At 36.3% G+C, this 14,362-nt stretch overlaps 1 protein-coding gene across 4 annotated transcripts; it reads left to right on the top strand.

Annotated features, from left to right (window-relative positions):
• The first annotated feature begins 4,060 nt into the window (after positions 1-4,060).
• Positions 4,061-7,608, top strand: LOC113709425 (uncharacterized). 4 transcript variants are annotated; one of them, XR_003452690.2, is made up of 5 exons: positions 4,061-4,278; positions 4,409-4,565; positions 5,040-5,120; positions 5,223-5,599; positions 7,202-7,608. XR_003452690.2 is itself a non-coding variant. In XM_072069811.1 (3 exons), the coding sequence occupies exons 1-2, from the start codon at positions 4,140-4,142 to the stop codon at positions 4,561-4,563; spliced, it is 294 nt and encodes a 97-aa protein (XP_071925912.1). In that variant the 5' UTR covers positions 4,064-4,139; the 3' UTR covers positions 4,564-4,565; positions 7,202-7,608. The 4 variants fall into 4 exon arrangements, 1 of the variants encoding a protein (XP_071925912.1); XR_003452692.2 differs by lacking the exon at positions 5,223-5,599; XR_011822663.1 differs by lacking the exons at positions 5,040-5,120; positions 5,223-5,599 and having other exon boundaries at positions 4,064-4,278; positions 7,202-7,335; positions 7,409-7,608.
• The last annotated feature ends 6,754 nt before the right edge of the window (positions 7,609-14,362 follow it).

Raw genomic sequence — 14,362 nt, 5'->3', positions numbered from 1 at the left:
ATAGAAATAGATGTTGAAGAGGAAAAATTTAGCCACGGTTAAGAGGCAGCAACAATCATTAGCTAAAGGACGGGTGTAAAAAAAAGGAATTATAATCACTTCTATCAAATAATGTTTTCAGAATGATTCAAATGTTCATTTAAGTCCCTCCCTAACTACTCAAAACTTAGTTCTTCAATGGAATTGAATAGAATTTTTCAGTGGAATCTAATAGAATCGCTAAATGGAAGGGAACCAAAGTTGCTTGATTGGGACTATATTGACACTTCTTTGAAGGGATTAAATTAAATTCCTTGCCAATTGTTAGGGCCAAAATGACATTAATTATAAAACATGGCACTTAGGTTTAACTGTATTTTGCACTACTCAACTATTTTAAGATCACACCTTACATCCTCAATTTTTAATTGCAGCAATTACCTTTAACTTCTAATTTTTTGCATAATTTTAAACTATATTGACACTGGTGGAAAACAATAGTCCTATGACTATGAACCCTCATTTTCATAGTTAACTTTCAAAAATACCCCACAGGATTCAAGATTATAGAAAAACCTATCCGTTCTCCCCCTCTCTTTAACATCTATTAGAATTACCCCATATCTTCATATCTCTTAGAAGCTCATAATAACTAGACTCCTTTTCAAAGAAAACCACAAAAGAAAAGAGAAGTGATTGGACTAATAGCCACTAATCTTAAGAGGATCCAAGATCGATTCGAGGGCTAGAGTATGCATCTGACTTGACTAGGGGTTGGAGATCTAATAAGGTGCTACTACGATCAAAGAAGGAAAGTTGGATGGTGATCCTAGAAGAAGATGTGATACCCTGAATGTTAGGGGTTTGTTTTTAAAAAAGGTACTAAGGTTATTTCTTTGGATGTGATTTAAAAACAAGAAAGACTAGAAACCCGAGCAGTGTGGTTCCATGACTCAAATTTGTATAGATTATGGTTGTGAGGATGCGGACAACTTGTGGAGGTTGCATGGTGGCTCCGGCCAGCCACACTTCTTGGTTTCATAGGTTGTTTATGCTCAGTTAGGTTGGTTGGTGCATCATGGTGCAATGGTGGTTGGAATTGTGGTGCATGTGTAGTTTTGTTGCAAAACCTAAGTGTGGGTTGATGTAACCTAGCTTTAGGTAGTGTATGGTAGCTACATTGATCGTATTGCATGTGTTTTGGTTGTTTATAAAAGTGTTTGAAGTCACAAATGTGACTTAAGTTTGGTTAGGGCATTTTGGTCGTATCTAATCTATTTTGGGTCAAAACATGAAAGTTATAGCCCTATGTGAGAGCTTTCTAAAACAGCAAAAATCACCCCAAACGGATTTGTGTGCACCGAGTTATGGCCATTGAAAGTCAGACTGTCGGACATTTTGTCCTCAGTTCTGACAAGGCAAATTCTGAAACTGTCATTTGCATTTTTGATCAAGCCAAAGTGTAAACTGAGTTGAACGGTTTTCATAAAAGTTGTAGAGTTTTGTTTTAGTTTCGAAATGCCACCTTGTGCATCTTAGTCCGATAACCATAGCTCCAGTTATTGCTATTTGAAATTAGATCTGACATGGGACTGACCATGACTGATTTGCTACTGTAATTTGCATTTTGTTCTAGATACCTTCTGATCTGGGTTAAACGGTCTTCATAAACCTTGTACTTCTTTGTCTTAGTTTCGAAATAGTATCTCATACACCTTAAACCGATGATCACAGCTTCTGTTATAATTAAAATTGTAAAAGTTGTAGCATTTTGTTTTAGCTTCGAAACGCCACCTTGTGCATCTTAGTCCGATAACCATAGCTCCAGTTATTGCAATTTGAAATAAGATCTGACATGGGACTGACCATGACTGATTCGCTACTGTAATTTGCATTTTGTTCTAGATACCTTCTGATCTAGGTTAAACAGTCTTCATAAACCCTGTAGTTCTTTGTCTAAGTTTCGAAATGGTATCTCGTACACCTTAAACCAATGACCACAGCTTCTGTTATAATTAAAATCATAAAAGGTGTCAAAACTGTGAAATGTCCGTTTGCGCCTTTGGCTGCGAACACGTGACCGTTTTCATTTTCGTGCACGCGCACGTGCATTTCTCAACCGTTTTTGCCGTTTTGGACCGTTTAGGACTATTTTTGTTATTTTGTTACTATTCCAGCTGTTTCGGCCGATTTCGACATTCTTTTGGCCTTAATGTCGTTTTTGACCGTTTTCGATCGTTTAAGTTATAAACTGTTATTGTATGGCCGTTTTACTTATGTGTGTATATAATCTGTTAATGCAGACTGTGAGCCTTTTGGCAGTGACGGTCAAGTTTAGTGAATTGTATCGTTTTTCGTGCCAAACTTTATCAAGTGAGTACTTGGGTTATTTATTGATATAAAATTGTTAAAATGCTTTGTATATGTTAAATGGGTACTTAGGCGAGAGTATACTTTATCTCACTCGAGTTAAGCCCATCCTTTGCTTTGATTTCATACGTGAGAATAAATGCCTTATGTTGCGTATCACCCTTTTGCTGAGTGTTGATGGGAGTGATTACATGACTTGAATTGAACCCCTATTGTTGTGTGCTGTTTGGAGTAAGTACTTTGTTGAGAGATATTATCTATTGAGAGATTGGATATCTCAGGACTTGGTTCCAATCCAGTTCTAAGGGTAGACGAACTATTCGAGCTAGCCGGGGTTTGATCGAAATTAGTTCCCTGCTAATCTTGGGATTTCGTTCTTTGTTAAAGTTTTGATTAAAGCTAAGTAATTTTGTTTCGCTCGAGCTGCTATGTGCTGTTGACTGGCCAGCGGGGGTTGATAAGGTGAACGGGGAAAGTAAGTGGAGTCTACGGACCATGAGTACTTTGGTTGACGGAGTGTCAATAGGCATTCAAGCTCGGGAAATTGAACTGGTTTTGGAGCCACCCGTATCCTACCATTGTGATGTTACATTTCTGTATTGATGTGAAATATTTGAATTTATATGTTTATTTGAATGTGCTTTTACATTTTTACCTCCAATTATTCACTAAGCATATATCTTACCCCGTTCCATTTTTTTTCTTTAGCAGGAGGCCGACGCGGGGATCGCTCGGGAAGGTGTATAGACTTTTGGTTATAGAATAGTTGACTTTGTACCTGTTATAAGTTGACTAGTGCGATGTATGTGTATGTTGTGGTGGTTGTAGTTATCAGCTTTTCTAGGGTTTACTTTTTAGCACTAGTGATGTGTATGGCTTGATGTAAAAGTTTATCTACCTTTTGAAGAAGTAATGGTGTATATAGAACTTTCTTTTAGCGTGAAATTTATTTTATCGTTTTTGGAGTCGAGTTCTGGTGCAAGTTAGGCAGACGTCCCGCCGATACCTTCGGGTTCGCCCTTGGGAGAAGTGGGGACGTCACAAAAGAGATAATAGTGATGATGGTGGTAGTTAGTGGGATTTTGAGGTGGAGGAGATTGGTGAAAATCATGGTGGAAATGGTGATTTCTTAAGGTTTTTTGAGGGTGAAGTCCAACAAGGTGAAATCCATTCTCTATTCTTTTACAAGTTCAAAGGGACTCCAAGGTCTAACTGTAAATTTTTTTAACATGTTTCAAACTTATTTTAATTATAGAATTCCTTTTGGATGTATGGTGACCAAGCAAATCAAAGACCAAATCTCATGTACATGGATTACAATGTTATAGGAATTTTGTGCAAGCTATATTGTTGCTCTTCCAGTTTCTTTGGGGAAGCATTTTGTCAGGGTTGGTTTTGAGTTGATTGTCATTTCCTCTTTAACTCTGATAAGAACGTGATTTTGGGACAAAAACACCAAGGGATGAATAGGGTTTTCTCATGAATCAATAATGACTGAAATCTGTTTCTAATTGACAGAATTGGGTGAATTGTACTGCAAAAACTTTTTAAGTTAAAGATCGTTTAGTGCTGCAATTGAAAGTTGAGGGAGCAACGTGCAATGTTAGAATAGCTGAAGGCTAGAAACTGCAGCTAACCCATTAAAAAAAGGAAAATGAAAAAAAAAAACACGTAAGGCTTCTAATTCTAACGGACCTACATACAACAATTTTGAATTTTTTTTTTTGGGTAGGTTATACAACAATTTTGATTTGTCGAAACTCAGTAGACAAATCCTCACTTCATCAATAATGGAGTCCTCTTCATCTTCTCTATCTTCCTCAGCTTCTCTATTCCCACCATTCTCTCCCTCCCTTTGGGGCTACATCATCTTATACATCCTCCGCCCCTTTCTCGCCATACTCTTTGCCCTCTCTGTATTACTTTTTGGTAACCATTTATCAATTGCACAATCTCCGTTTGCATAAATTCCTCAGAGAAGACATGTTGCTTGAAAAACGTTGATTGATAGTATTTTTCAGTGAGAATTTTGATGGATTTTTTGTTGTGTTTTGGGTAGGGTGGTTTTTGGCGTGGAAGCTGGTGCTTGTTCATGTCCCGTTGGTGCAAGAGATCTTTGGTTTGCGTAAGAAACCGGTCAAGGCCAAACCCGAGAATCGCCGGCGACTCACGAAGTTCTACAACAGCATTGATGCCCGAAATTCAGCTTCTTGATGGTAAAATTTTGATTTAGACAACTTCGATTGAGGTCATGATTTGTGATTATTATGTACTAATTGATTTTTGTGTTAGCACATGAAAATCGTGCACCAATTTACTAAGTCTAGTTAATTGTCATGCCACAATTTTGATTGAATTTCGACCTTTCATTCGTGCAAAGAAGTTCTACCACCATTTTTCTTCTAGTTTTTTAGTAAGAAAGAGAGATATTTTCCTTGTAATGGATTTTAAGGAGGGGGTTGAACTAATATCGTTCAGGTAGACTGGCAAAATTTCAAGAGCGTGTTTGTCGTTGGTTGTGTTTTTCCTAAGATTGTAATTGGTATGAGTTAAGGTGCTCTTTCTGATGGGTATTGCGTGATTTATTTATGGTTTAAAGATTGATCTTTTGTAAGATATTCATCATCGTTAGAAGTTCAAACGCAAATTGTGGGTGATTCTAGAATAATTTCCACTTTTTTGTTTCACAGTGGGCTTCTGGGATACTCCACTGACTGATGATTTTGAGTTCTATCTCACAGATTGCAGCATCCAGGTCATCATTTGCATTGGTAGGTTCTATTAGAAATTAGTGGGAGGAGAATTCTTAATGTTAGGCAAGAGAGTTTTGTCCTATGGTTCTAAATTTTTTTTTTACGTGTAATGACATACAGGGTCCACTTGTGCAACTTGTGCATGAGAAAAAGAAGAGCTTTCTTTGGAAGAGATTGCTGTAGTTTATGGCTTAGAAAGTAAATAAGTTGATAAATACTTGTAAAGGAATATATTAAAGTTGGATAGAAAATTGTTAGAAAATTTAGAAGGAAGGCGATTGATACTGTACCTTTTGATAAGATCTTAGTGCCAGGGGAAGAGCTTTTATCAAGGTTTCTGGCCAAGGTTGCTGAGTTTCGATTCTGGTGAGGAAGTTATCAGGCAAAAGTACTTCTGGGAAGTTTTCTCCATTGTATGCTTGATTCTATAAGAAATTTTAGCAGGTCTTCAATTGAAGGAGCAATGAAATTATGGGAGCTTCTACAGTACATTTTAGGTATCATACCCCAACTTTTTAATTAATCAGACGATATTTAGGAACATTATTGGTTGTTAGATTTGATAAAGTACAATAACAGGATGATGTAGACTAAAGCATATAATCCTCATAATTGTAAACTGGTTCCAGTCCAGGTTTCCTGTTCCTTTGAGTTTGAACTTGGGCAATCTCCTCCATCGTATATCCCAGAGTGTCACTGTGATTATCTTCTGCTCTCTTTTAATCCTTGTTCAGATGTTGTAATTAACCAAAATTTGTTTTCATGTGAAGTTTCTCAATCCCATTGTCTTGTTTCCTCTTTCCTTCTTAGTATTCTACTGGTGTATTGATATGTATTGATTCACTCCTCTAGTTTTAGTTTTTAGTTTGGGATTTGGTACTGTGATCCCCATTTTTTTTTCCATTTGTGTACTTCATTCTGTTTTGATCTCATGTTGTAATTTGAATTTGTTGATAGTTTTGTAAGTTTTGTATGCCAATTGTTTGAATTGTAAGGCATGTAATTTGTCCACTGATTGAATAATTAGTGGTTGTACCATTTTCCATTAATGATTTGAAAAATGAAAGATCATTTCAGTTTTGGGTTAAATTCTTAGTCAATTCAGTTTGATATTCTTGTTTTTCTGACAACTAAGATTTGACATTGCTGAATTATCTGTTTTCAAGTAACAGGAGTGTATTTGATCACATGCTATTGATTTGTTCATCAACCTTTTTTTTTTTTGGTTGTTATTGCTTGCCCTTTAGCTCCTTTTCTTCCTTTGCTGCCTAGCCAACCAATCTTTCTCTCTGAGATGTCCTTGTTAGAACAGTATCTTACAATTTATCTTTGATGCAAATGATGAGCTCAATATGCCGGTAGAGGGGCTTAAATAAGAATTAGCTTAGTAGTCAACTTGGAATTAACAGCTTATTTAAGTTTTAGACTTCATGTGATTGATACGCATAAATTTTCTTTCGGGCCGACGACCCTTTTTTTTTGTTTGGGGGGGGGGGGGGTTGGTTTATATCCCGACTTAGTAGTTCCAATGCTTTGGTGCTGGAGTCAGACTGAGTGATATACAGTGGTGGCATATTTGATTTTGGGTTTGTGATGTTTTGAGGCTAAGGCAATTGTTTGTGAATGCGGGGAGAATAGCGTGGTTATTTTTCCACTTGTTTATAGCATACTGTTGTATGCAATAATAGAGTGATTTTTTTTTGGCTTACATTCTGATCGATTTTAATTGCGTATATGCAATTTTCTATTGGATCAGAAACTTAATTATGTATCCTTGTTCACTATTGAATCTTCAGTGTTTTGGTGTTTACAAAGAGTCGTTACCTCAATTTATACAAGCAAATTTCATTACTTTGGTTAGCGCTGAAAAAACTGCCATTTATTCATCATAACAAGTTGGATTAGCTGAAATTTGTTTCCTCCCTCCTCTCCTTGAGTAAAACTACTGGCTTTTATTCTTATTATATTTTCTTTCCACTTGGATGCATATCGTTTTTGTCTTGTATTCTTGATTTCTATCCAAGTATGACTTTCTGACTGTTTATGGTTGTCGATCAAACGATCAAACATGTTCAACCCTATTTGTGTGATTTTTGCAGGTTCTTATGCAAGATTATAGCAGTGAAATGTATTCATGAACAGAACTGTTGATTGTGGACTTCCATTGTTCCTCTCATTGAATTGATCATTGACTCCGACAACTAATGTTAGTTTGATGAGTGCCATTAGGAAGGTGATTTCTTTGTGCTGTAAAAATTTCAACAGTGGCTTTGGATCATCCTTACTTCAGCGTTGTTTTAATGCAGATTTATCCATAGAACTATTATGGTGATACTCTGTCCGAGTGGTACCCATGTTAATTGTAAAATTGTAGGCCCAATGCTCAATGTTGTGTTCCATTTAAACTCACATATTCTTCGAATTTTTAATTAGCCCCTTCTGTCCGCAGCTACAATGTAATTGCTCATGTTTCTGCAATGAATTTCTTTCTAGTATTTGGATTTTATCTTAAGCTTTCCTGCTGTGGTCCTTTTGCTTTTCATGCATGATGTGATTTTGTTTGTTAGTTGGTAATTTTTTACACTTGTAACCTGTGATACACCGAACGTTAGGAGATTGTTTTTAAAAGAAGATACCGAAGTTTTTTTCTTTGAGTTTGATTTAAAACTTTAATTTGTTTTAAAGGGACTAAAAACCCTAAATTCTAATAAAAAACCCTAGTTTACTTGTGACTAACCGATTTTCTTAAATTTCTCATATGTTAATCGAAACCCTAATTGTAATCAATGGAATTGTAAAATCCCTCACAGTTTTCTTAAAATTCCTTTTATTTGGCATTTATTTCTTTCTAATAGCTTTACTACTCATTCACATCCTCAGTAATTGCAATCAACAATAGAATCAAGGGTTTTCCCTTTAGATTCTTAGTTCGGATAAATTAGGGTTTTTTGCGTATTTTGACCGTGTGATCACTTGGTGAGATGGGTGTACTAAATTCGGTGATTAAGGGTGAATTTAGAGGATATTAAGTGTGTGAATAGAGGTGATAATAATAAGTTAGTGAATTAGAAAATAAAACTCCAGTATACGCGATTTAAGGAAAATCGATTCGAACCGACGGGTATCGTTCGTTACCGATTGGCTACCGATTGAACACCATTTGACCACCATTTTATCAAGTTAATCTCATTGTTATTAGAGCCTAAATATCAACCCTAAATCTGATCATTATGGCCGCAATTGTTGACTTCAAGAACCAAGAGAAAAGAAAAAAAATTGAGATGGAAATTGGTGGTGACAAGTGGCATCAATCCATGCACCTTTGACCCAAACTAAAACCAAGCCTTATAACCTTTCTTGGCCTTTATTCTTTTCCATTTTTCCAGCCTCCTAACTGTGAGCCTTGAAAGAAAAACAAGAGAAAGAAAGCTCTCAATCCATCTTGGATTTAACTTGATTGAGTGAGAAAACAAGAAAACTAAACCGATTAACTTGCAAATTGAGAGTCTGGGAAGCTTAGGGAGCTAAATTTCACAAGGAGAGGTGAAGGATATCCCTTGTAAGCTTATTATTGAAGTATATTAGCTGTCCATCATCTTTAGTTCCTTTATTCTTGCTTAAGTTGCTATACAATTCATATTTTTGGTTGAGTGATAGCTATGCAAGTAATTGTGATGATTTTTGGAGAATTGGTAAGTTATGGTTTTATATTGTTCAGCCATATTTCTTTTTGTTTAGATGGAATATGCTGTGAATAAATGTAGACAAAGAGGTGAAGTGGTGTTTCAAGATAGAATTGTGAAAATTAGCACTTGTATTCATGAATTCCAGTTTTTGATTTTGTAATTTTCCTGTTCTAACCGGTTCTGTTTGACCATGAGGGATGCCGAATTAGGTTTAGCACAAAATATGAAAGTTGTAGAGAATGATATTTTATAACTGTCTGCGAAATTTCAGCTTAATTCGAGCACTGTAGCTTGTGAAATAATAAAAATACCCCTGACTGCCATAGGTAGAGGTTCAAGGACAGTTTTGACATTTCACCAATCTGACCGTGTCTGTTCACCCTGATCCATACTGAAGTAGCATTTGGTCAAAACATAGAAGTTGTAGTGCTATGTCGTACCTTTCCAACGCCCCTGAAAACGCCTCAATCGGACTTTGGTAGCTTGAGTTATTGTCGTTTACGCATAGTGCGGTTAACTAGCCTGATTGTGAGATTCTGGTTCTGTAATTGAAAATTTTGATCTGGATACACTACGAACTTGATTGAGTGGTCTTCATCAAAGTTATAGCCCATTATCTTAGTTTCGAAGCAGTATAAATTGCACCCAATCTGATAAGCGTAGCTTCGGTTGTGTCCAATATGCTAAGCGACGTCAAATCTGTCTTTTATTTTATGACTGAAACTTTATTTTCGGACATTTTCCTAACTGGATTTTGTATTTGTACGACATTGAGCCTATTGAACGGTTATTGAAATGAGATTTTTGTGTGTGTGACTTTGGGACTGATTGAGAAAAAGAATGAAGCCATAAATGGTTGGAAACTAGGTAAACACAAGGGGCATGTCGTCCAAATTTTCACTAGAGGTATAAACCGGTCTTTGGAGTTCTGATTTGGTAATCTGCAAATTTGACTTGGATACACTGAAAACTGGGTTGAGGTGTTTTCATGAAAGTTGTAACCCTTTGTCTAAGTTTCGAGACACTACCTAGTGCATTTTGATCCGATAACCACAGTTTTAGTTATGGTTAAAATCATGTAATCCATTTTGTACTATTTTCATTTCCACGCACGCGCGCATGTATTCCTTTGCCGTTTTGCCGCTTTGATCGTTTTAGTCTTTATTTCCATTTGTGATGGTCGATTCACTGATAGTTGAGTATAATCTTTTGTCACAAGCAGTGACGAACCGAATGGAGTCGGTGAACCCGTATAAAGTGCCTTGATTTACAAGCTAACTCTTTTGAGTGAGTTTTTGAGTTGTTTATTGATGTGAAATTATCGAAATGCTTTGCATATGTTAAATGGGTACTTAGGCGAGGGTGTACTTTATCTCACTCGACCTAAACTCATTTTTTATTTTGATTTCATATGTGAGAATACATGCTGTGATGCTCCCACTTCTCCCTAAGACGAACCAAAGGGTATCCGCGGGACGCCTGCCCAGCTCTCGTCAGAACTCACACAAAATCTCATTCAAACTTAATACAATACTAAATTACAACCAGATAAAGTAATTGCAAATAGTGCGGAAGTTTTCAAACTTAACAACACATAACCACTATTCAATCCTTACGATGGGTTTCCAAAATACATCTCGAATATCGAAATCTTTCGTAGCCACAATGCTTGGCCACTAACACTGGGACCCTATTACAAAATATCACAAAAGGGGTTCTTCCATGTCTCAGCTCATGTCCACTCCTGTTAAGGAAAACAAATCTATAGGGTGAGCAAAACGCTCGTGAGGCCAAGAACACACATGCAGGCATGTAGTTCAAGTAACACTCACAAATTAATCAATTTCAAACAATAACCATTCAATAAAGAACACTTTACTGAAAAGTAAACAGAAATAATTCAAAAATATGGGAGTTCTCAGGAGCTATTTTCCACTTGCACAATCACGAACCTCCACGCGTTGACACTCCGTCAACCGGGTAGGTTTAATACGTAGAAACGCCACTTACACTTCCTTTTCTCAACCTTACATGCCGCACCGGACCCACAATACATTTATGAGGCGATACTTCAGCGAGTATGCCAAGCAAGACCTCTCAATATGTCGAGCTTATAAAATCTCATGGTTCACTGAGGAATTCGACCAATCCCATGTTGGCTCGAGTCCAAGGCTAGCCAATAAGAGAGTTTGGGCGTCCCCCACTTTTACACTTTTGTATCGAGGAGGTTCACTCCAACGACTTATGCAATCACAGCATAAATAATTACTTAAACACTGCACATATATTCACTTAACAAGTTACTTAAACAAGTAAGCACTTCACTTCACTAACTCAAGTTCACTTCGTTTAAATGAGGACGAGTGCGATAAAGTACACACTCGACTCAAAGGTTTCAAAATTTCAATTTATATAACACTTATCACTTTGCAGATATATCACATAATACACACACTTGACACTCACTATGGGTCTATAGCAAAAGTGTCACTTGGAGGTTCAAGCTTCCACCGTGGGATCCTCTTGAAGGTCCTCGTATGCGCCTGGGCAAATAATAGTGAATTATTGTTCACACATCCCAATTATCAAGGAAGATTGTGCACTAATACAGTTTAGGAAAATTTCATGATAATGAATCTCAATTACTCGTAAATAAAGATTCAAGTGGAGTTTCTTAAAGTACAAGAGCAATCGAGTCTTTTTATCTTGGAAATCAAGCATAAACGTTCAAGTACTATCGAAGGAATAAGGAATATTTGAAAAAACTCCATTTCCTTGAAATTTGAAAAATTTCAGTTTTGATACGATATTTTGAAAAATCGTATCTCACATTCCACATGTCAAAAATTGGAAAACTTGGCACAGTTGGAAACATCTTCCAAAGTACTAAAAGTTCCTAGAATACACTTTTCTAAGATTCCAAATGGAAAACATTAAAAAATAAGCTCAAAGTCGTTGTTTTGGTTCATAAGGTATATTTAAGTTGGGTTTTGGCCAATTTGAAAATTCGGCAAAATTCACTTGATTGGAACTAGCTCTTAAAATTTGGAACTCTATTAGAGTCACAATCCAAGTTTACAACAAAACAAGCAGAATGAGAAACGGAGTTTTAAACACTATGATATGGCAACTCAAAGTTACCAAAATTTCTTTGTGAAACAAGGGTTTTCCAAACTCGAGTCATGAACTTTGGTAATTTAGTCGAGCAGCGAAATGGACTCGGATTGGTACCAAATTCGGCAATACAATACTCCTATATAAAGGGTATCTCTCTATTAAATTTCATGAAAAAATACCTTCAGGAAGGTAGTCAACCAAACAACCAAAGTTTCGAAAAATTCTAAGGCAAAACTGCCTTAAGTTTTTTGTTTTCCATTCCAAACATTTGACAAAGAAAAATCCTTCAATCATGGTTCATTTGTGTAGGAAAAGCCTAAGGAACATTCATGGTACATTTGGTAAGTGTTTCAACTCCATGAAATTCAATTGGCAAGTCCACATCAAGTCTAGCATCAATTCTGCCCAAAATTTAGGGTTTTCAAGAACAGTGCAGGTTTCGTATTTTGATCACAAATCACTCAATTCAACTCGGAATTGAGCATTGTTGGTGGTGTTGGAAAATAAATTCATAAAACTATAATTTCACAGAGAAATCGTTTTTGAAATTCAGTACACAACTAGCTCAAATTCGAGCCTCAAGTTGTAGCTTCTGAACTTCGTTCCAGGAAAATAGAGAAACAGGACAGTCATCATTAAACGGTTGGTACGGAATACTCGGGTGGAATTTGGGGTTGTATTTTATACCGTTGGAAATCTGGGAATGTTTAGTTTCAAATGCCACTGACGACACTTGATTTCGACGTCGGAGCTCAGAGTTATGGACGAAATAAGAAGGCTGTCTGAGCATTACGGGAAAATTTTTCCAGGTTTGCTAGCTTTGCGAGATTAATCCATTTGACCAACCAAACCTCAATATTTTTTGATGAAACTTTATACACCATCTATACAACATATAAACATCATATACAAGCCATTAAAACCTCAAAATTCCACAAAAAGAGGCACGATCATAGCAGGAGTAGAATTGAAAACTTTACATTCATGCACTCCTTGAAGTTTATACTAGCTATGCACCATTAATCTACCAATTTGAGCACTAAACCAACATTAAATCCATCATCAAGCATCACATCAGCCATCAATCCAAGAGTGGGAGTTCATAGAGCCCACATTCAAAATTTTCCAATAATAACAAGCCACCCACATGAATATCTAAGCTCATAAGTGTAAATCAACTTCCATAGGCCAAGAATTTGAGGGTTGATGGTCACTTGTGTTGGTGAACAAGGCAGAATTTTGGCCCTCTCTTAGCTCAAGAAAACCGTGAAAACAGCCCCTTTTTCTTAGTTTAGTGTAGTCTCCAAGTGATTAGCAATGTATGGTGAAATTTTGGTGTAATTTGGTGAAGGATTAGTGAAGATTTGATGAAGGAAAAATGAAGAACTTTGGTGGGTTTTCTTCTTGAGGTGCACGGCTGTCTTAGAGCAAGAAAATGAGAGTGTTGCACGTCACTTTGGATGATGAATTGAAGGGTTTTGATCTAGTGTGATGCACCCATGAGTAGCTTAATAATGTGTGGCCCAAAATGCTCCAAAAGTCAACTCTCCTTCGCGCGCGCACGCGCGCGTTTTGTGCCAAATTCCTCCCGCATTCAGTTCACTAGTGCACTAAACCTCTAATATACTTAAAATTATATTAATATTATTTATTCTTAATTATTCCAGAATAAGGGTCTAAAGTCCCTCAATTAAATCGCGCGTATGGAACGCATATTTCCGATTTAAGCGCGATAGAGTGAAACCTCCAAGAATTCTTATAACGATAGTACTAATAACTATCACTTGAGTACTTAAGCATAAAATTACCTATTGTAGGACCATCGTGTAAGTCTCTGTGAGAACCAGAAAATTATATTTATATTGATATTCTCAAAATTTATATATATATATATTTGTATTCTAATCTAATTGCCTTGAATCTTTGGTTAATCTAACGGTTGAATCGTGATTTTACTCCTATTGCCTCATTCAATTTATTGCATGTTGGTTTCCTTGGGGTCATGTACCAATTCATCCAACTAGCGAGGTAGGTGCGATAAATTTTGTGAACTAGAGGGAGATTTGTACAAAAGGGGTTATTGTGCTACAAGGTGTTTTCGAAACGTATTTGTTTTGAAATTTTCTACTTTGAATGAACTATATTTCTTAGTAATTAGAAAATGATTTATATATGATTTTATACCTTCTTGTTTCCGTCCAATAATTTTGAAAATATTTGCAAGGGTTTAATTGAAGTAGTCAAACTTATTTGGTTGTGCAAACTCTATTTGAGTGGAAATGAAGGGTTAATCTTAGCTAATTACTTTTAGAATTATTGGATTTTTGACTTTGATCAAGACTAGTTTTAGTCTTCACCTTGGAAGCAAAATAGACCAAGACATTTCATTCCTTTTCTTACCTCTTGGCCGACAATGGAGTGGAAAAATCAGCCATAATCTTCTTATCTTGACCAAGG

The sequence above is a fragment of the Coffea arabica genome, chromosome 10c, assembly GCF_036785885.1.
Source record: "Coffea arabica cultivar ET-39 chromosome 10c, Coffea Arabica ET-39 HiFi, whole genome shotgun sequence".
Classification (NCBI taxonomy): domain Eukaryota; kingdom Viridiplantae; phylum Streptophyta; class Magnoliopsida; order Gentianales; family Rubiaceae; genus Coffea; species Coffea arabica.
The sequence above is the reverse complement of the archived record's forward strand: the minus strand, read 5'-3'. Positions and strand labels throughout refer to the sequence as shown.